Source organism: Puma concolor, chromosome D1 (genome assembly GCF_028749965.1).
Source record: "Puma concolor isolate L17-30 chromosome D1, mPumCon1.1.hap2, whole genome shotgun sequence".
NCBI lineage: Eukaryota > Metazoa > Chordata > Mammalia > Carnivora > Felidae > Puma > Puma concolor.
The window spans coordinates 2,916,266-2,936,702 of record NC_141676.1 but is presented as its reverse complement, the minus strand read 5'-3'; the positions used below and the strand labels follow the sequence as shown (position 1 = coordinate 2,936,702).

The following is a 20,437-nucleotide window of genomic DNA, read 5'->3' as shown; positions in this document are numbered from 1 at the left end:
AAGACGCCCTTCCCCTGTCGAAGCCACCGTGCACGGGGAGGGACCCCCACATATTCCATTTGCTGCCTGACCCGAGACGGTGGCCTGGAGAGTAGCCCTCGTGAGCGCTGGGGGGGTGGGGGGCACAGTGCTCAGCCAGTCCGTCGCCTCCCGGCAGATCCCCTGCTGCCGCGGATGTGGGTTCTGGTCTTCGTGTCACTTACTCTGTAACCCGCTCTCTCTCCTGGACGCCTGTGTCCCGGCACCCACCTGCCACCCTCCCCGTGACCTGGCTTCGCCGGCCGCCCTCCCCGCTCTCCTTCCCTCAATCCCCCTTGCACACTGTGTTCCCCAGAGACTGTCCTCGGCCCTTACTCCTCAGTCTCGTCGTCGGTGCCTCGTGACCGCCCACCTGTGCCCCAGAACCCATGTCTTTGAATTACTGGGCTCTCTGCCTCTCGGGGGCACCCCTGGCCCCGGGCCCATGACCACTCCTGGCCGAGCCCCTGCATCCCGTCCCCTGCATCCCCGCGGCCACTGCCCAGCTTCCCGTGCCCGCCTTCTCACCAGGAGGTCGTCAGAGGCCACTGGGGTGTGAGGGACAGAACGCAGCTCAGCTCAGCTGCGACTCGAGGGGGTGAGCCGTCTGCGTTGCTCATGAACCCGGGAGAGCGTCAGACGGCGCGTCTGGGTCCCGGGGGTGGCCCAGGGTCACGTGGCCACCGGGGCCCTGTCCAGGCTGCCTCTCCCTCTGCACGGCGGCCGTGCCCCCTGGACTCGTAGGCCCTGCAGCCCTACTTGCGGGCGTGGGGGGCCCGTGATGGGGGGAAGTTACTCGGCAGGAAATGGCACGTGGCCCCTTCACGCTGCTTCGCCGCGACTGGAGTCCGAGTGTTCTTTGAACGTCAGCGGGTGCGAGGCCTCCTCGTTCGCGCGTGCACGTGGCCGATCCCGCTAGGACTGAGACAGAGCTGCGTGTCGGGACTCGTTGCCGGCCACAGCAGATGTCTCCTTGACGCTCCCCTCCCCCAGGACGCGGTTTCGTTCAAGGCTGAGCCGCAGCCCACGTACAGCGTGGAGGCCGCCGACTACCGAGAGGCTGGTGGCCAGCAGGGCCTGGCCTACGCCCCGGACGCCGTCTACGAGGCCGCGGAGGCCCCGGGCCACTATCAAGCAGGTATGGGCGCAGGGGCGCCTGCCACGCCCCTCTCTGTCTCTGCTCCTTCGCGTGAACGTCCGTCACCCTGTTGCCTGGCCCCTTCCACCTTCCCCCTGCTTGTGGGGTGTCCACCCCCCTGCCGGGAGGGCACCCGACCTCTCGGGTGTGGTTTCTGGAAGGCCCTGCTGCTCTGGGGCGGCCCGCGGGGCCGAGTGGGAAGCAGGGGCCTCTGCTCCTCTCTCTCCAAAGTGGCAGCTGGTGACAGCCGGGCTCCGGGAGGCCGGAGTGTCTTGAGGTTTTCGGGAACAGCTTCCATACACCCCGAAGAGTTTACGGACGCTTCGGCGGGACGAACACCGAAATCGGTCTCTTATCCCTAAAGACGAGATTTCGTTCAATACGTTTGGACAGATTTAACCTGAATCCATCAGACAGCACACCTCACGATGGAGTCTTACCTTTTCCCCAAGCGTGACTGGGGGCATTTGGGCAGCGCCGTCCCCCCGCGGCTTGCCAGTCGCTTAACCACGACGTGACCTTTCCTGAAAGTACAAATCTTTAAACCTTCAAAAACCATTCTCTGAAAGCCGTCACGGTACCCGTCCGGGTCACCGTGCGCGCCTGGTGGTGTCGGCGTTGGGAAGGGGTGGGTTTGTTCCTCAGAAGCCGGAGTCCTTCCTCCTGAATCTCGCCCGGCACCCCCCACGGCCTCTCCTGCCCGGAAGGCCTCGCGGACAAGAAATTAACGGCGGACGGCTCCGTGGTGCTGCCCTTACCCCTCAGCTCTTGTCTTGGTTTATTTTTAGAGGAGAACACCTACGACGAATACGAAAACGACCTTGGGATCACGGCTGTCGCCCTCTACGACTACCAGGCTGGTGAGATGCCCACGTGCCCATTGGCACTCGTTTCCACAGCCACTCCGCTCTTGGCAGTTTGACTCCGAGAGCGTTGTTAACAGCGTTTAAAAGTTGGGGATGATCTCACAGTCACAAAAATGCCCCCTTTCTCTGCATTTCCGCACCTCCCCGAACCTCCCATCACTCGTGGCCGCGGTGTTGTCCCTGCGCCTAGAGACCCCAGTGTGAATTCCCCAAAACCAAGGATGCTGCCCACACTAAAGGCACGGTTCCCCCTCCAAGTGACACGGTCGGCACTGAGATGCCAGGATGCCTGCGGACTAGCCACGTTTTCCCGGCCGTCCGGGCACCTCGTGTCCTGTGGGGGCCGCTTCCCTCCGCTCCGCGTCACCTCACCGCCTCTCCTCCTGGGCTGACCCCCGGCCGGCCCGAGGCCATGCTCCTGTGAGGGGGCGGCCACGGAGAGTTTCCTGCTCCCCTCCTGTGGTTTACGGACGTGCCCACGCGCTTGGGTGCCTGGGTGTGGGTCTTGTGAAATCGGGCGTCTGTAATTTGTACGACCTGGTGGGTTTATCCTGGTGCTGTGCCGCGCGGGCTGCCGTCTGGGCTCCCCTGTGCGCCCCGTGAAAGTCCCCTGTGCGGCAGGAGAGTGGGAGGAGCCTGGTGTCCGGAGCCTGGGCACGCGTGCTGTGCTGCCCGGCCCGGGTGCACAGGTCCAGGTGTCTGCCCGGCGGGGCCCGTGGCGGGAGACCCTGCGGTTCACCGTCCTTTCTCTGCATCCTCCTCTTTCCTAGCGGGTGACGACGAGATCTCCTTCGACCCCGACGACATCGTCACCAACATAGAGATGATCGACGACGGCTGGTGGCGGGGGCTCTGTAAGGGCAGGTACGGGCTCTTCCCGGCCAACTACGTGGAGCTGCGGCAGTAGGCCCGCCGGCCCCCGCCACGTGCCACTCCCGCCGTCCGTGGGTGTCCGGGGCCGGGAGGGCCGTGGACGTGCCGCTTTTGTATTTAATACTTCTGCTGATGCTTTTGGAAATGTTTACGCCACAGAATTTGCTAATATATTGTAATCACGTTCCTTAGGAGGACTTTGGTCATTGATTTTACGCATTCGAGGTATTTTCTTTCTTTTTCTTTTCCTTTTCCTTTTTTTTTTTTTTTTTTTTTGGCCAAATCGGCACATGGAGCCATTTGGGGGACCGTTAGTTCTCCTGAGGGCGTGGTATTGTCCTCGCCCCTCGGCGGCGGCGTTCGGGGCCCCTGACGGACGTGGTCGTGTGGGTGTCGGGTGGGGCTTGCCGTCCCAGGAGGAGGGAGGCCTGACGGGAGGTCAGGACCAAGGGGAGGGTAGAGGGCGGTGGCTGTGTCTCCAGATGGGAGCACCCTGTGCTGGGAGGCCCCCGGGACTTGTTCCCCAGGCCCAGTCCCCCTCCCGCCTCCCTCCCCCGACTGCCGCCACCCGCCAGGCAGTGTCCCCAGTGTGTTACCGGAGGGCCTTCCCTGGCCGCACGCGGCTCTGCATCTGTTGCGTGAGAAAACGGCCGCCACTGCGGGCAGGCAGGTGCCTTCTCTGCCGGAAACCACCAGAAACGTTCTTCCTGTTGAGGCACCCCTGCGCTTTGTGCCAAAATACCGTGTCAGGACGGTAGGATGGGATTGGCGGACTCGGCTAAGAAGTGGAGTGGAGGGGGCCTTCTCCCAGCCAGGATGTCCCCCGCGGGTGCTGCATGGGGGGGCCGCTGCCCTCCTGGGGGCCTGGCGGCCGGGTCAGCGCCTGCCGCGGTCACAGTGGTGTCTTCCCAGGTCTGTGGGGGGCGGTCTCCGGAGTTCGAGATGTCGGCGTCCGTCTCCTGGAGTGCATTTCTGCATAGTCCTCGCTTTACCACGGTTAGGTTGGGTTTTATATGCAATTATTGTATCTAAGTTTCTGTAGCACACGTCCTAGGTGTGGTTTTTTTTTTTTTAATTAAATATTCAAAATAAACTTTTTTTGATCCACTTGCTTGCTGATTTTGTTTTGGGATTCAGTCACTTAGGTGGCTCCCTGTCCCCTGACCCTGTAATTTCTCAGCTCTAGACCAACTAAGGATCCCCCTTTTAAGAGGCACTTTTTATGAGGGAACTGTATTTATGCTCTGACGTTGTCAAGTTTTTGGACAAGGATTCTAAGCAAAATAGAAAACGTTCCTTTAGAAATCCATTTTTTGAACTATGCTTCCGAAACCCCGAGATGGTTATCGTGCGGCCCAGGCTCCGTTATCCTTTGGGGTGCAGTAAATCGAGGTCCGAGAGAGCAACACTCGTGAGCAGAGGGGCTGGTGGACGCGAGGCCTGGCTCCTGGGCCTGCCCTGGGCCGACCGCTGGACACGGTAACCTAGAAGCAGCCGGTGAACGCGGGGCGTGCGGAGGCTGGCGTGGACCTGACCGGGTGGACAGCTTCGGTGAGCAGACGTGGGCCGCCCGGCTGAGAGGCGGTCCGCTCCTGGTCATGCGGGTTTGTGCCGTGGAGCCGTCCCCCCTCGCCGTCTGGTGTGGAGGGGCCGCGTGCTGTCCGCAGACCTGGCCCCCCAGAGGCCACGGCCAGAGGCAGGCATCCCCTGGCGGGCGTCTCGTGTGGCAGGACAGGGCTTTGAGACTTCTGGAAAAGCTGCCCTCGCCGCCCCTGGAAGACCCGGGGGGGGGGGGGGGGGGCAGCACAGATCACAGACCATCCAGATTCACGCGTCTTTCCTTTTTTCAGGAGCTGGTGTCCCCCACCGCCCCGGGGTAGTGGTAGGGACCATGTGCGGGAGGATCACAGGGGGGTCTGTTCTTCTGTGTGTGTTTCACTCGGCATCACGTCCCCCGGGTCCACAGCCACGTTGTGGCAGGCATCAGGGTGTCCCTCCTTGTCAGGGCCGAGTGACGGTCCAGGGTGGGGCCAGACCTCGTCCATCCACTCGTCCGTTCACGGACATTGGGCTCGCCTCCGCCTATTGGCTGCTGTGTTCCTGTTTTCTCACGCACCTGCTCCGTCCGGCTGCCCGGCCCACCCCAGTCCGCCGACGCCCCCTCGGGGATCCCCGGGGGCTGGGACCGGAGCTGCGTCTTACCTGACGTGCCCCCAGGTTCTGCCGCCACATCTGTCCTGGGAACGTTCTCAGCAGCCGCTCCCGGGACCCCCGTTCTCCTGTCCCCTCTTAGTCCTGATGCGTGATGCTCTCTCCTCCGGACTTTTAAATGGCGGGGTGCCCCAGGGCTTTGTCCTCGGACACATTCCTGGCCTGCAGACACCCACACTTGGGGACGATCCTGCAGACGGGCCTCCCCGTCCAGATGCCGAACCGCCTTCTTGTCGTCCCCATGTGGCCGGACTCCAAAGCTGACCCCACGCCTGCCCCTCCTGCGGACCCTCGACTCCGCAAAGGCGGCTCCATCCTTCCCTTTCTGACGCCTGCAGCCTTGGAGTCACCCTGACTTCTTCCTTCTCCCCTCTGGCCCGTCTGCCAGCCAGCTGTCCGCCGTGACGGGGAGGCATGGTCCGCCTTCCTGCTCCCAGCCGCGGTTCCGACCTCCCCTGCCCTCTGAAGACGTTTCCAACGTGAATTCACATCCCTCCTGGGACTCTGAACCCCAGAGCAGCTTCTGTTTCCCTGGGAGTCAGGCTGTGGTCCTCACCAAGGGTCCCGAGGCTGACCGCCCCTCCCGCTCTCCCTCCTGATGAGCCAGCACGTCGCTGCCTCAGGGCCTTTGCACTTTGGAGTGTTCCTTCTGCCAGTGCCCCCAGGCTCACTCCCTCCCGGCCAGCCGGTGTTCCCTCAAAGTCTACTTAAATCTGTGGGTCTGCCCAAACCTAGCCCCCACCCCTTTCCCTTCTCTTTATCACAGCGGACAGTACTTAACATCACATTGTGTGGTTTGTTTTTGTTTTCTTGAGATTATATTTTTAAGTAATCTCTACATCCAGTAGCAGGACTCAAACTCACAACCTCGAGATCAAGAGCCACATGTTCTACCGACGGAACCAGCCAGGTGCCCCTGCATGATTTTTAAAACCAGTTTATTGAGATACAGTTCACAAATCTCACGAGTCCCCCATCTCAGGCACGTAGGTGGGTGGTTTTCAGTGCGTTCAGGTTTGTGAGCCGCATGTCAGAATCCCCCCCCCCCCCCCGCCCCATCTCCCAGAGAGAACCCCTGCGCCCATTGGCGGTCACTCCCCGATCCCCTGCCCCAGGCACCCAACTCCCCTCCTTTCTGGGTTTGCCCTTCCTGGACATTCCGTGTCCGTGGAATCTGCACCGTCTTTTCTGAACGGGAGCTGTGCCCTGTCTCCCGCCTGGGCCGTGGGCTCCGTGTTACCGACTCACGGGACCTGTTCCGTTCACCGTGTCAGAGAAACGCCATACGTTGTTAATCCGAAGTGTTTTTTTAAGTAGATCTTTCCAGCCCCCAATAAGTCGATTCAGAAGTTGCCTCTGAGTATCGTTGCCAGGGGAGGGGCCGGGTTCCTATAGGCGGGGGTGGAAGGAAGGCGAGGTAGACGGTCCTGGGAGGCCTGGCAGAGCCCGATGCGAGGCTCGAACCCTAGAACCGGAGATCGCGACCTGGGCCGAAGCCGAGAGTCGGAGCGAGCCTCCCAGGCGCCCTGCAACTTGCTTCTTAAACAATACGTTTTGTCGGGCTTTATTACATCTTTTTGTGTCCCCTGTGCAGAATCTCACTTGGCAACGTGGCGATTAGGCGAGCCCCACAGATGGATGTTTACTTTGCTGTCACGGACGGTGCCTCTCGGTGTCCCGGCATTCCTGGGCGCAGGCGTCCGGAGGGTGAGCGATCGGAGGGGGTGGCTGAGTGCCGGAGAGACCACTGCTTGCCTTTCCCCCACTTCCTAGTCACCCATCTCAGTTGTCTTCAGAAGTGCAGCCCGGTTAAAAGGCCGTATTTCCCATCACTTACGCGACGAGGCTACGTGAGTGGTTTGGAAGTGAAACCTGGTTGTGGAGGATTTCTGGGGACGGTCCTTGCAGAGGGGACTGATGGTGGGAGTGTCTTTTGACCTCTCCCCTCTCTCCGTTTCTCCTTTCTGTTGTCTGGAATGCGGGTGTGATGGCTGGAGCTCTGCCAGCTCTCGCGGACTACGAGGCACCTCAACGGTACTTTCTGAGGATAGTGGAACAGAAAGATAGAAAGAGCCTGGGTTCATGACGACACCAAGGAGCTGCCCCGTTGGTTTTGCATGCTTCGGAACCTTTTTTTGTTGGCTTGTGTGTTCTGATGAGGCAGAGAGAGAAACTTTTATTCTGTCTAAACCATTGTCATTTCTGCTGTAAGCGCGAACAGCTTCCCAGCTGATTCGCTGGGTCCGTGAATATGAAATTTCCCTCTGAAAAGGTTTGCATTAGCCTCCACGTGAGAACACGTCTCTCTTCTTTGGCCGAACTCAAGTGCTGTAACAACGTGAGATCTCTGACAGTCTAGTAAGTGAAGATGCATATTCTTGTTACTTGGACTTCATTTTACCCTCAGTGGTCGGTCCCCTTCTTTCCTTCCTTCTCTGTCCTTTTCATTGTCTGTTTGCTCCGTACTCACGAGTGACTCACGACGGGCTCATGGTACAAATTCAAAACAAGGACTTTCGGTCCTGGAAATCCTGGGGACTAGACGTCATGACACCCGTCTTGCCACAAAATACCTGAAGTGTGAGATGAGTTGCAACAAACCTCTTTTTACACGTAGAGCTGAGCCTGTAGGAAGGTCGAGGACATCTTCAGGGGCCAAAGCAGAAGCAGCAGCAGGAGCAGAACAGAAGGCTCGCCCTCGAGGTCTGAGTAGCGTGAGGTCGTCGGTTACAGCCGGCGGAACCGACAGCCGAGGGGCTTGCGCACACACGGGGGCGGGAGGTGAGGCTCCCAGCCGAGCAGGGTGCACGCAGCCCTGGGCAGAGGAGCCCAGTGAAACCAGGGCCCTCGGCGGGGAGGCATCTGCCCATTGGCAACGCTGGAGACCGAAGTAACCTGTCTGTGTGGCCCTCAGATCTGGGCTACGGAAAAGAGGTTGTGTGACGTTTGGTCAGTGCAACCGAAACAGGCGTCTGGGTGGCGCGGTTGGTTGAGCGTCCGACTGCGGCTCGGGTCACGATCCTGTGGTTTGTGAGTTCGAGCCCCACGTCAGGCTTTGCCCTGACAGCTCGGAGCCTGCTTGGGATCCTCTGTCTCCCTCCCTCTCTGCTCTTCCCCCGCTCATGCTCGGTCTCTCTCTCTCAACAATCAATAAGTATTAAAAAATCCTTTTCGAGGGGCGCCTGGGTGGCGCAGTCGGTTAAGCGTCCGACTTCAGCCAGGTCACGATCTCGCGGTCCGGGAGTTCGAGCCCCGCGTCGGGCTCTGGGCTGATGGCTCAGAGCCTGGAGCCTGTTTCTGATTCTGTGTCTCCCTCTCTCTCTGCCCCTCCCCCGTTCATGCTCTGTCTCTCTCTGTCCCAAAAATAAATTAAAAAAAAAAAAAAAAAAAATCCTTTTCGAGAATTAGGGATGCGGGGATAAAGAGACAGTCTCTGCAGGTCCATAGAAAGCGGAGTAGTGGTTACGAGGGGCTGGAGGATGGGGGAAGGAGGGAGTGACTGCCAGCGGCTCTCGGGTTTCCTTTTGGGGCGGTGACGTGCCCGCACTCGATGCAGGTGGAGGTCGCACGACATTGTGAATGCACTACGTGCCGTTGGCTTGCACGCTGAAATGGCAAATGGTCTGAAGGGAAGAGGTCATCTGAGTCCTGTCGTTCGTCACCACGACGACAGGCGGACAGTCCTGTTACCGTATGACAAGTAGGGGTGCTGTGGGCAGCCCGGGGAGGGCAGCCGGGCGGAGCCACGGACAGACTGTGGGATGAGGTCAGGCCGGAGCTGAGTGTTGGAGGACAAGTACAGGAAAGCCAGGCCCAGCAGGGCAGCCCGTGTGCGAGAGGACAACACGGGAGCTAGAGACACGGGCAGGGCCGGATCATGAAGGGCTTTATGAGCCAATTAAGAGGATTGGACTTTATTCTAAGTGCACCCAGGAGTTTTTGCAGCCTTTTCAGCCCTGAAGATCCCATCTGTTTTCTGGAAGGATCATTTAGGCATCTTGATGCCCACGTGATATCCGACTTCTTGGCCCCAGAGCCCTGAAAGACGAAGGTCATAAATAAAACTACAGTTTTGGAATTTAACCCTGTGTGTTTCAGGGGTTCTTACTACCTCTTGCCATGTGTCCTTGAAAAAAAATAAAAAGGCCTCATGTTCCATTTACTGCAAACAAAGAAAACAGTAATATTTATGTTTGTAAACAAAACGAAACATTTTTCGGTTGGCAGGAATGTGTGGTTGGAGTGGATGTGCGTTCTTCACTCTGTTCCATTGATCCCTTTGTGTTTCCATCAATACCACAGTCTCGATTATAGCAGCTCGAAAGTAAGTCTTGACATCGGGTAAACTGATTTCTCTCACTAGTCTTCCTTTCCAAATTGTTTTAGCTGTTGTAGTTCTTTCGCTGTCCTGTATAAATCTAGAACCGTCTTGTTGACATCCACAAAAAAAATCTTGCTGGGATCTGGGTACGAATTACGTTACACTTACATAGCGTCTTCACTAGGTAGAGCCATCCCGTATAGAAACACGGTATTTCCCTCCGTTTCTTTACATTTTCTTTCGTCTATTTCACCAGCTTTTTGTAGTTTTCAGGATGGAGGTCTTGCGTGTGTTTGACCAGATCTACATTTACGTTTCATTTACTTTTTCGCAGCCATGAACCGTATTTCCGTTTTCAGTACACACACATCCGTTGGTAGGCTATGGAAGGGCGGTAGATTTTTGTATGTTTATCTTATATCTTGCAACCTTACTGAGCTCCCTCAGAAGTTCTAGGAACTTCTGTGGGTTTTTTCAGTTTTTTTTTTGTAGATTCTTTGGGATCTTCTGTGTAGACAATCACCTGCAAAATGAGACAGGTGTATTTTTTCCCTTTCTGGTCTGTGTGCCTTTTCTTGCCATATCGCCTCAGCTAGAACGTCCAGTGCTGTGCCGAGAGGACTGACAGCACACGTCCTTGTTTCCAGCCTTAGGAGGAAAGCACTCGGTCCTTCACCATCAAGTGCAGTGTCACCTGTCAGGTTTTGGTAGATGCTCTTTACCCCTTTGTAACAGAATCGACTAAGTGGGTTTATGGTCCTACCTTCGTCCGTGAGCGGCAATGGTGAGGTCACAGCCAGCCCCCGAGATGACTCCAGTACTCTTTGTGTCCCTGTATCGTGTCCTCGTGCAGTCCCTGCCTCCCAGAACGGGGCAACCTGCGTAACGATAGGACACCGTGAACGTGGCAGGTGTCACCTCCAGACGGGAGGTCGTAGGAGACACGGCAGGCCCTGCCTCGCTCTCCTAGATCACGGGCTCTCAGAGAAGCCGGCACCCTGTCGTGAGGAAGCTCCGACGGCCCTCGAGGCCAGGGTGGCAAGGGACCGAGGCCTCCTGCCGTCAGCCCCGTGAGCGCGTCACCTTGGAAACCAACCGTCCGTGCCCAGAAAATCTCGGTCAGCACCTCAACCGAAGCCTCGTGACAGCTGCTGACCCACGACCGCCCTGCTAATCTGGTCCCAAGTTCCTGGCCTAGGGAAACAGCGGGAGATTCAAGTGAGGGGGCGGCCGTCAGGCCCTTCAAGGACTCAAGAAAGTGGCTCAAACGCCCTTCACCCCCCACGGTTTACTTGCAGGGATTTACCCCGGTTGTACTTCGTGTGCGTGGAGCAGAGATGACCTCCGTGCCCATCCGCAGGGCCTGCGGGACGGTGCCGAACACCGGTGCCGAGGAGCCGGGCGCCTGGGAGCCGTTGCCAAGATGCGCGTCAGCTGACAGGCACGCTGTCCCGGGGGCAGCGGCCGGGTCCTTCCCAGGAGCCCGGAGATGCCGTGTCCTACGGCTCCATGACTCCAGTCCTGAGTGAGCTCCCGAGCCTCTCATACACGCGCACTTGCGGGTACTCACGGCAGCCCTACTCGCTTTTTTTTTTTTAATTTTGGAATAATTTCATAGAAAAGTTGTGAATTATGATACGAGGAATTCTTATATACTCCCTGCCGATTTCGCCTAAGATTAACCTCTTATCCAACCGCGGTCCCCTCATTCAAACTGAGAAATTAACGTTGGTACAACACCATTCACTAAATGGCAGCCTTTTTTTGGATTTAAGTTTTTCCACGAGTGTCCTTTTTCTGCTCCAAGATCCAACGTAGGGCCCCACGTTACGTTTAAAAAACCATTTTTTTTCTTAACAAAAAACCCAAAAGATGTATTGAGACATAATTTGCTTACCGTACAACTCACCTATATAGTGCACAGTTTAACGGCTTTTAGTGTATTCGCAGAGTTACGGGAATATCACCTCTGTCTGATTCCAGAACATTCTCGTCACCCAAAAAGCAACCCCATGCCTGGCAGCAGCCACCCCCCTCCCCCAGCCCCCGCCACCCACTCATCATCTCCTGTCTGTCTCTGAATCTTCCTGCTCTAGACATCATGTAAATGGGATCATACAACACATGGTAATTCGGGGCAGGCTTGTTTCATTCAGCATGATGTCGAAAAGCATCGTTTTTATAGCAAAAAAAAAAAAAAAAATGTAAAGATTAATCGACAGATGAAGGGATACATCAATTTTGATATATTCCTATAATGAAATAAGATTCAACTGTGAACATGAATGATTTCGAGCTGCATCTGTCGTGTTTGATGAGCCTCAAAAGTGATATTGAAATAAATAAGCCAGCTGCGGGATTCACGATTGCCAATAATTATACTATCGATGATGATGCTAGCCACCAGTTAACTGGCTGGGGACTCAGTGTCAGGCACTGTTCTCTTGATGAGGATTGCTAACTAATCATGCATGACGTACAGACAGTTTCTGTCAAGTTTTATTTATTTTTATTATTTATTTTTTGGAGAGCGTGCGAATGGGGGGGGGGGGAGGGGCGGAGGGAGGGAGACACAGAATGCAAAGCAGGCTCCAGGCTCCCAGCTGTCAGCACAGAGCCTGACGCGGGGCTCGAACCCACGAATGTGAGATCATGACCTGAGCCGAAGTCGGACGCTCAGCCGACTGAGCCCCCCAGACGCCCGTATAAGGTTTTAAAATGTGCATGGTACTACCACATATCATTTATGGGCACATACGTAAGCGATGCGCACGTCGCAACATGCAGAGAGATGATAAACACCGAGTTCAGGGCAGTGGTTACGTCTGGGGTGGAGGGAAGGAGGTGGAATCGAGGGACGAAAGGGACGAGCGTCCCGGTAACGTCCGACGTCTCAAGCTGGGTGGTGGACGTGAGTGTTCGCAGCTCCCCGTCGTCTGTTTCAAACCGATCGGTTTCATAATTTTGAAAGGAGCAAGACTAGTACAGAGCAGTGAGTAGAGTGAGCTATATTTGGGTTTTTAAAATGATTCATACGCATATGCTTGCAGATGTATGCACCAGGCCAGGGAAGGATCACAAGGAATCCTTAATAGGCGAGAGCTTTGGGGAGGCACCCTGGGGTTCGGGAAGCCAGCGGGGAAGGGAGACACGCTCTTGCCTGACACTTTCCTGAGTTTCATTCGACACTTGATTAACAAGAGGATCCCATCTGTCTTTGTTTATGCCCGCTGGCAGTGGTATGCCATTTCCCAGGCAAGACCTCGTGTGCCCCCACAGGTTCCTGGGGCCTCAGGGATCGTCAGTCCATATCTCAGATGAGACCGCTGAGGAGCCCAGAGGTTGCGGGGTTCACAGACTGGTGGGTGGTGCAGAGGGGGGCCGGGCGGCTGGTTCCCAGGTGAAGTCCCACGCTGAGCAGTGAAACTCGCTGGGTGGGTTTCCTTGGCACAGGACGGAAGTGGCCTCAGGCCCCCGGTGCCCTCCCTCGGGGCATTCAGCTTGGCTCCATGAGCTGTTCTCCGAGGCGTCCACACGCAGACCTCAGTGACCTGCGGGCCACAGCCCCTGGGGGAGTGGGGCACGCACTCAGCCCTACACAGCCACGTGGGACTTGCTGGAGTGGCAGCGACCCCGGACACTGCACAGAGGGTTGGGGCAGGTTTATTTTGCAGGGGTCGCTTTGGAGAAGGGACTTGCAAACTCCAGCAGGCACCAGGGTCACCTGGAAGGCTTGTTAGCTTTTGTGGCTGGGTCCTGCCCCAGAGCTTCTCGTTCTGCGGGTGGGGGAGGGACAGACGTTTGCATTCCTCCCCATTTATTTATTTATTTAGAGAGCATGAACAGGGGAGGGACAGAGAGAGAGGGGGAGAGAGAATCCCAAGCAGGCTCCACACTGGAGCCTGACCTGGGGCTCGAACCCACGAGCCTTGAGATCACGACCTGGGCTAACACCGAGAGCCAGACGCTTAGCCGGCTGAGCCACCCAGGTGTCCCAAACATTTGCATTTCTAACCGGGTCCCAGGTGACTGACCCTGATGCCGCCGGCCCAGGGACCAGACTTGGGAGACCCACTGCCTTAGAGCCTCCCCTGCTGTGCTTTGTAGACCGACGGAGGCACGGGGGACAACAGTCCGGGCACTGGCAGTTCCAGAAAACAGATGTACAAGCTGCCCGTGCCACAAAGTCACCTGTGCTCCAGGCTGTCGCCACCCACCTCTCACCCACGCCTGCCGACTGCGGACGGGGGATGCGAGGGGCAGTTTCTCGAACTGCCCGTAAGACCCGCCCAGGAGAGCGTTAACCGCACAGACTCGGGGGGCTTCCTCTTGTTAAAAATCAAATAAAATAGAGACCAGACCTGAAGGTCCTGAGCGGATAGGTCCAGTTAACCCACGTAAGCAGGCTTAACCCTGCTCGTCTCACGAACAAGAGAACTTAGGTCGTTCGTGGTCGATGCCTCTGAGAGCCATACGTGGCAAACCTAAGACGTCTTCTCCTGCCCAAATGGTGTAAGCTACTCCTGTTTAACCAATTCCCTGCCATCTGGAAACTCCCACCTGGTAACCATTCTTGCTTTACAAGCCGTCCTATAATGACACGCCCCTGAGCTTCCTACCACTTTCAAATTTGAGATCTCCCTGGACGAGAACAGGTTGTTTCTCCCTCGATAAAGTATTCATAGGAGTAAAGCTCTCTGAATTTTGACACTTCCTACTGAAACCGGATGCCTGGGAGGAGGCCTGACCATCCGCCTGTTCACAGACGTTCCCCGCCTGCCAGCCGCGGGGAGGGGAGGGGAGCAGTCCACACCAGTCTCCCCAGCAGTGCCTGGCTGGGGGCTCGCTGGAAACGCAGAGTCTCTGTGCCCCAGCCTGTCCCCCGGTCCTGGGCTGTACGTGTAAGTGTGAGCTACAGACCGGGCCCCGAAGAGTTTTTAGCCTGCAGAAACAGGACCTCAAAAGTCTCCAGGGAGGAGCCCTCACCCACCGCTGGTGGGAATATAAATGGTGTGGCCTTTGCAGGAAACAGTCCAGCGACTCCTTCAACAGGTTCCACAGAGAGCAACCACATGACCCGGCAACTCCACCCCCAGGATGTACGCCCCAAAGAACTGAAAACGGACTGAAACAAATCCCCGCACACGCATGTTCCCAGCAGCACTATTCCCAACAGCCAGAAGGTGGAGACAACCCACACGTCCATCAACCGACAAAGGGAAAAACCGAGTGTGGTCTCCGTCTCCAACGGAACACCCTTGAGCCGTAAAAGGTGCGCTGTCCCACGGATGACCCTTGAAAAAATGCTCCGTGGGAGAAATCGGACCCAGAAGCCCACATGTGTGATTCCACTTTCATGAAATGTCCAGAGTAGGCAAATCCACAGAGACCGAGAGATCCCTGGGTGCCTGGGGCCGGGGACAGTGGGTAACGGGGGGGGGGTGACTGCTCACGGGCACAGGGTTTCTCTTCGGCAGGATGGAACCGGCCAGTGCCGACAGCCTTATGGAAGTGTGAATACGTTTAATGCCACTGGTTGTGCACTTTCAAATGCTCAGTGACGAGAATCCACCTGGACGCTCTTGTGACCCCATACGTCACCTGTCCATACATCCTCCATTTACCTTCTGCCTTCTTTTAAAATTATTTTTTTTATAACTTTTAAAAAGTTTTTTTTTTTAATTTTTTTTTTTTTTAATTTTTTAAACGTTTTTATTTACTTTTGAGACAGGGAGAGACAGAGCATGAACGGGGGAGGGTCACAGAGAGAGGGAGACACAGAATCTGAAACAGGCTCCAGGCTCTGAGCTGTCAGCACAGAGCCCGACGTGGGGCTCGAACTCACGGACTGTGAGATCTTGACCTGAGCCGAAGTCGGACACTCAACCGACCAAGCCACCCAGGCGCCCCTAAAAAGTTTTTTGTAATGTTTACTTATTTTTGAGAGAGAATGAGTGGGGAAGGGGCAGAGGGAGGGAGATGCAGACTCGGAAGCAGGCTCCAGGCTCCCAGCTGTCAGCACAGAGCCCCACGTGGGGCTCGAACCCACGGACCGTGAGATCATGACCTGAGCCGAAGTCGGACACTTAACCGACTGAGCCACTCAGGCGCCCCTTTTTATAAAATTTGTGTTTATTTACCTTGAGAGAGAGAGTGCACACACATGCACTAGTAGGGAGGGGCAGAGAGGGGGAAAGACAGAATCCCAAGCAGGCTCTGCACTGGCAGTGGAGAGGCCGATCTGGGGCTGGAACTCACAAACCACAAGATCAGGGCCTGAACTGAAATCAGGAGTCAGACACTTCACCGACTGAGCCACCCAGGCGCCCCCCCCCCCCCTTCTGTCTTTTAACACATCCACAACTTTGTTCCTCGCAGCACTTTCCCAGTGTGCCTTGCTTCTAGGGATGGTTCTAGATACCACTGGCCTATGACATATTGGTAGACACTTCTGGGAATGCACTGGCTTCTCCGTTAAAGGGGAGCGGACACAGCTGCCATGGTCTTCTCCTCTTCTTCCTCGCCTGGAACAGAATGTGACGTGTGGGGTGGCAGCAGCCTTTTGTTGCTGTAAGGCTGAGAAATTGGAGGGAGAGGCTGAATCTCAGGCCTATGTTGAGCTGTCAGATCAAAGCCAGGGACCACCCACCTAGGATCCTCCCATTCACCCATGTTTCCAGCACACCCTTACTGAGAACATCTTGTTACGGATGCAGGGCATCCAACAAGACAGATAAAAGTCCTGCCCACGCGGAGCTTACATTTTTGTACAAAGTCCTATGGAAAGAATAAAGCACTTTTTGTTGAAGCCATTGTTAAGTGGAATTTCCATTATTTGCAGCCCCAATCTGCCTTTTATTTATACTGGTCTGCTTCCAGGGATGGGGGGGGGAAGACAGATAGATGCTCGCAGCTTTGTGAGGTCGCTCTAGCCTCGCCCGCTAGAAGCCCTGAGGCTGGACCGCAAGCGTCTTACTTGTGCCCTCACCCGCCTGCGAGCTTTTCCCCGGTGGGCGGGGCGCTTCATCCACGGCCCGCCTCCTGGCCCCCGGGATTGGTCGAAAGCTGCCTCTCCTCCAGCTGGGCCAATCACGATCCCCCCTTTGCCAGTCGGGATTGGTCCTCGCTGGGCACGTGCAGAGCAGTCCCGGTGCCGGCCTTGATTGGCTCACGCGGGGCACGTGACCGACAGGCCCAGGGTCCTCTGCGGCCGAGGCGGGCGGCCGTGGCGTCTCCCGTGGCCCGGCGGAGCTGTGACGGAGACCGCTGTCGGAGCTCGGGACCCGGGGGGCCGCCTCTCCAGGAGCCAAGGGTGAGGCGGGCTCCCCCAGACCCCCCCGTCCGGGCCCCTGCGTGCCAGCCGGAGTCCTCGCGGCCGCCACTGACACCCCGCGTGCCGCATGGCAGGCCCGTGGCAGGCGGGAAGCAGGAGGGCTGAGCCCCACTTCCCCGTCGGGCCCCCTCGCTGGGGAGGGACCGCCACCCCCATCCCCACCAGGGCCGGGCTCCCGTTACCGCTTCCGCAGCTTCCCCGAGGCAGGACCTGCGAGGCAGGCGGCCCTAGAGAGAACAGGTGCCCGGTGTCGTGGGGGAGCAGGGGCCACGGATGGTTGTGGCAGGAGCTGCACCTAAACGGGTGGGCCGAGGGCAGGAGGCCCCGGGAACTTTCCAGGACAGGGCGTCTCAGCGCAGGGGCGGGCAGGGCCTTGGAGCGCTAGGGAAGTCTGCCTCCCTTACCGGGACTGGGAGGACCAGACGGGAGCTGCGGGCACTGAGGCCGCAGCTGCGGGGGGGGGTGGGGTGGGGGGGGGGGAGCTGAGGCGGTGAGGGGTGTCCGGGGAGGGTGGGGGGTGTCTGGAAGGAGAGGCTGCCTCTGTAGGCATTGCGCAGGCAGGGAAACAGCAGTGCCTGCGATGGGGCAGGACAGGCTCCTGTGCTGTCGGACGTCTCTTCCGGATTGGGGTGGGTGGGTGTGGATGTGTCTGCCCGCCAGGTTGGGGGGGGCGGGGACCAGTCAGCTAATTAAGGGGCCACTTGGAGGTAGTAATAACTGCCCTGAGAAGAGAAGACAGGCGATGTGAGTGGGTGATTAAGATGACTTTTACTCTGAATCTGATGGTTCAGGAGGCGGTGCAGACACAGGGGAAGAACATTCCAGACGCCCAGAGGAGCAGGCAGATTGGAGCCCCCACCTGTGGCAGCAAGGTGAGCAAGGAGGAGCTTGGGGAGGTGGGCGGGGGTCCGACGGCTCCGGATGACGTGGGCCCGGGGCCTCAAGGGCAGGGCTGGGGTCCTCGCGGCTGTGTCCGTGTTGCCGCTAAGCTAGATCCAGCCCTCTCCTTTTGTGGTCCCTCCCCCCCCCCCCCCCCAGCTGTAAAGAGCCGCCACCTTCTCTTCGCTTCGCGACCGCTGCTGGAAAAAGCTGGCCACCGGTGCCCGGGGGGAGGGGAGGTGGAGGCTGGGCTTCCCTGGCAACCCCTGCCAGGGCTAGAGGTTTCAGGCCACGCGGTTCCCCCAGAGCCTTGATGTCTTTATAGGGACCTTTGTAGTCACATTTATAAACTCTTGCTCCAAAACGGAACCTTTATTTTTAGCTTGCCCGGATGGCAGGCTCCCAGACCTGGTGCCTGTGGCTTTCTGTGAAGCTTCAAAGCTGTGTGGGCCTGTGAGACTCACTTTCGAACTCCTTCTGCAGCCATGTGACTGGCTCCTTGTCTTCCATTCGCTTCGCCTTTTCTCCTCCGCCACTGAGGGTGACTGTGAAGGGCAAGGAGGGGCTGCGCCCGTTCTACCTGGCGGAAGGAGGCCGAGGGGTGTGGGAGCGAGCACACGGGCATCGGGGCTGGGGGCGGTTCGCCGCAAGGCCTCTCTGGTTGCAACAGAGGCGGGCTCTGGTGGACGAAGGCCACGAAGGAACACGCCGGGAGGGTTCTGGGTGGCCCAGAGCCAAGGGAGGAAGCGTTTAGCGGGAGGGCCTGGGAAGGACGGGGCCCAGGGCAGCTGTGCTCCCTTGGTGAGGCCTCACCGTCTTCAGGATGATTTGTCATCGGTAGCAGAGACGATCGTCTTTTCCGTACTTACCTCGTGGATCCTTGAGAGCCTTAAGGCAGATGCCACGTGTAATGAATGAAGCTCTAAGCTGCGGGCCTTTATCAAGTCTTTGGGAAAGGCGGCCTTTGATCCCTAGGTCCTGGCTTCCCTGATCCCAGTCGAGGGCAGCGAGGTAAACAGGTTACTTCTGAATTGGATCTTCTCCCTCTGTCACACCCCTGAGGCGGTTCAGCTGGAAGGAGCCCCCACCTTGCCCAGCCTCCTGGACCCCCGGCCCTGCACAGTTGACTTTGGAGGGGCAGAAAGTGACGGACCCTGACACCAGCAGCCGTTCTTGGGGCGCCTGATGGGGGTTCTCTTTCCTACAGAGGGACGTCGCCACAGAGGTTTTATAGCAAATCCTGGGTGGGCCTTCACCGTGGACCTTGGCAAGACTTGGCTTCCTCATCTGTAAAATGGGGCTATTGGTTCCTACCACAGGGCTGTTAGACCCTCAGTGAGGGCAGTGGTCTGGATGGTGCCTGGCACACAGGCACCCGGTAGATGTACTGTTATTTCCAGCTGCCTCTTGCGACCGTGCAGGGAAATAAGCTGATGTCTGTCTTTTGCTGTGGTCACCTCCCTGGCAGTTCAGAGGCTGTGCTCTCCTCCTGCCCTCTGGGCTCTGGGGTTTGCAGAACACATTTAAGTCGCGTAAGCCCCTTGGCAAGAAAGACCGCGAGTGGGTGGTGGCAGGAAGGCTTGATGGCTAAGGGGCACAGGACAGGTGTGCTGCCACCGGAGACGGCTGAGATCAGCTGTCTTCGCGCTCACACCTGCTCACCTGGCCGGCCTGAAGGCCAGCCCGCGGTTTGTCTGATCCCCGTCTCCTGTGGGGCCCGGGGCCCGGCTGCCCGTCGGTCTTGCCTGGTGGCCGTGGCTGGTGCTGTGGCGCACCCCTTTGGCTCTGGACACGTGCACGCTTCCAGCAGAGGCAGCGGCAGCGGCATGCGGAACGGGGACCCCTAAGAAACCCTGCCGTGTCTCCCAAACCGCCCCTTTCAGATTGTCAGGTGATCAGCTACATTTGTGGCCTGCAGTGAAACAGTTTGGATCTCTAGTTGACTTTGGCCTGGTACGCAGCGACACCGGTGAGAGTCTCGCGAGATAAACAGGCACAGCCCGTGTAGGTCCTTGCTCCCTCCAGACGCGTGTTTGCAGAGAGCCCAGAGACGTGGCCAGGGACGCAGCACGTGGTGTATCCCTGCCTCCGGGCTGGCTGAGCCATCCCCCGCTTGCACCGTGGCCCTGCGGGTGGAGCGGTGGGCCCCGACGTGCTCCCTGCACCCCGGACAACTTGTGAGAGGACAAGGGCTGCTCACGTGACCTTCAGCACGAGGAGTGTGGCGGCGTTGGGCCAGAATTTGTGTATTTCCTGTCATTTTTCTTTTACAAGAAAATCGGACTGTGTGCTGCTGCTTCGTTGACTTGTAAACATTGGAAAGAGTGCTGGGATGGGTGGCCTCCGTCACTAAAAGCAAATATTTCGTTCATTTTTTTACAAACTCTGCAAACAGTCAACACCGCTGATTTCGACAAGCCACCGACAAGGGCCGCCAGGGGCCAGGCGGCAGCAGGGGCAGCAGGCGGGGGCCCAGGACTCCTGCCCGCGCGCCCCTCTCGCCCACGGGGCCTCTCAGACACGCTCTGTTTTAAGTGAACAAAAATAGTGGAAGTAAGAGCAGAGAGCACTTTCAATGGAAAATTAACTGATAACACAATCTTATTTCAATTTTCTTTTTATTTTTAAATTTAAACGACTGTGTGTGTGGCACAGTCTTAGGATGAAGGCTCCAGAACCATGTCTAGGTCTTCTCAACATTTCATTTCTCGAATCGTTTTTTACTTTACGTTGTGCATTGATACGGGCTTCTCAGTTCAGAAAACAAGGCACTATAACTATTTTATCAGCTACATTAA

General features: G+C 57.4%; 1 protein-coding gene across 9 annotated transcripts in view; it reads left to right on the top strand.

Moving 5' to 3' along the window:
* CTTN (cortactin) overlaps positions 1-3,086 on the top strand; it is a 30,190-nt gene extending 27,104 nt beyond the window's left edge. For all 9 annotated transcript variants that reach the window (XM_086676630.1, XM_086676631.1, XM_086676638.1 and 6 more), the window contains 3 exons: positions 1,012-1,156; positions 1,945-2,016; positions 2,793-3,086. In XM_086676630.1, coding sequence (XP_086532756.1) covers positions 1,012-1,156; positions 1,945-2,016; positions 2,793-2,929 — 354 coding nt within the window. In that variant the 3' untranslated portion in view covers positions 2,930-3,086. The remainder of the gene's footprint in view (positions 1-1,011; positions 1,157-1,944; positions 2,017-2,792) is intronic.
* The last annotated feature ends 17,351 nt before the right edge of the window (positions 3,087-20,437 follow it).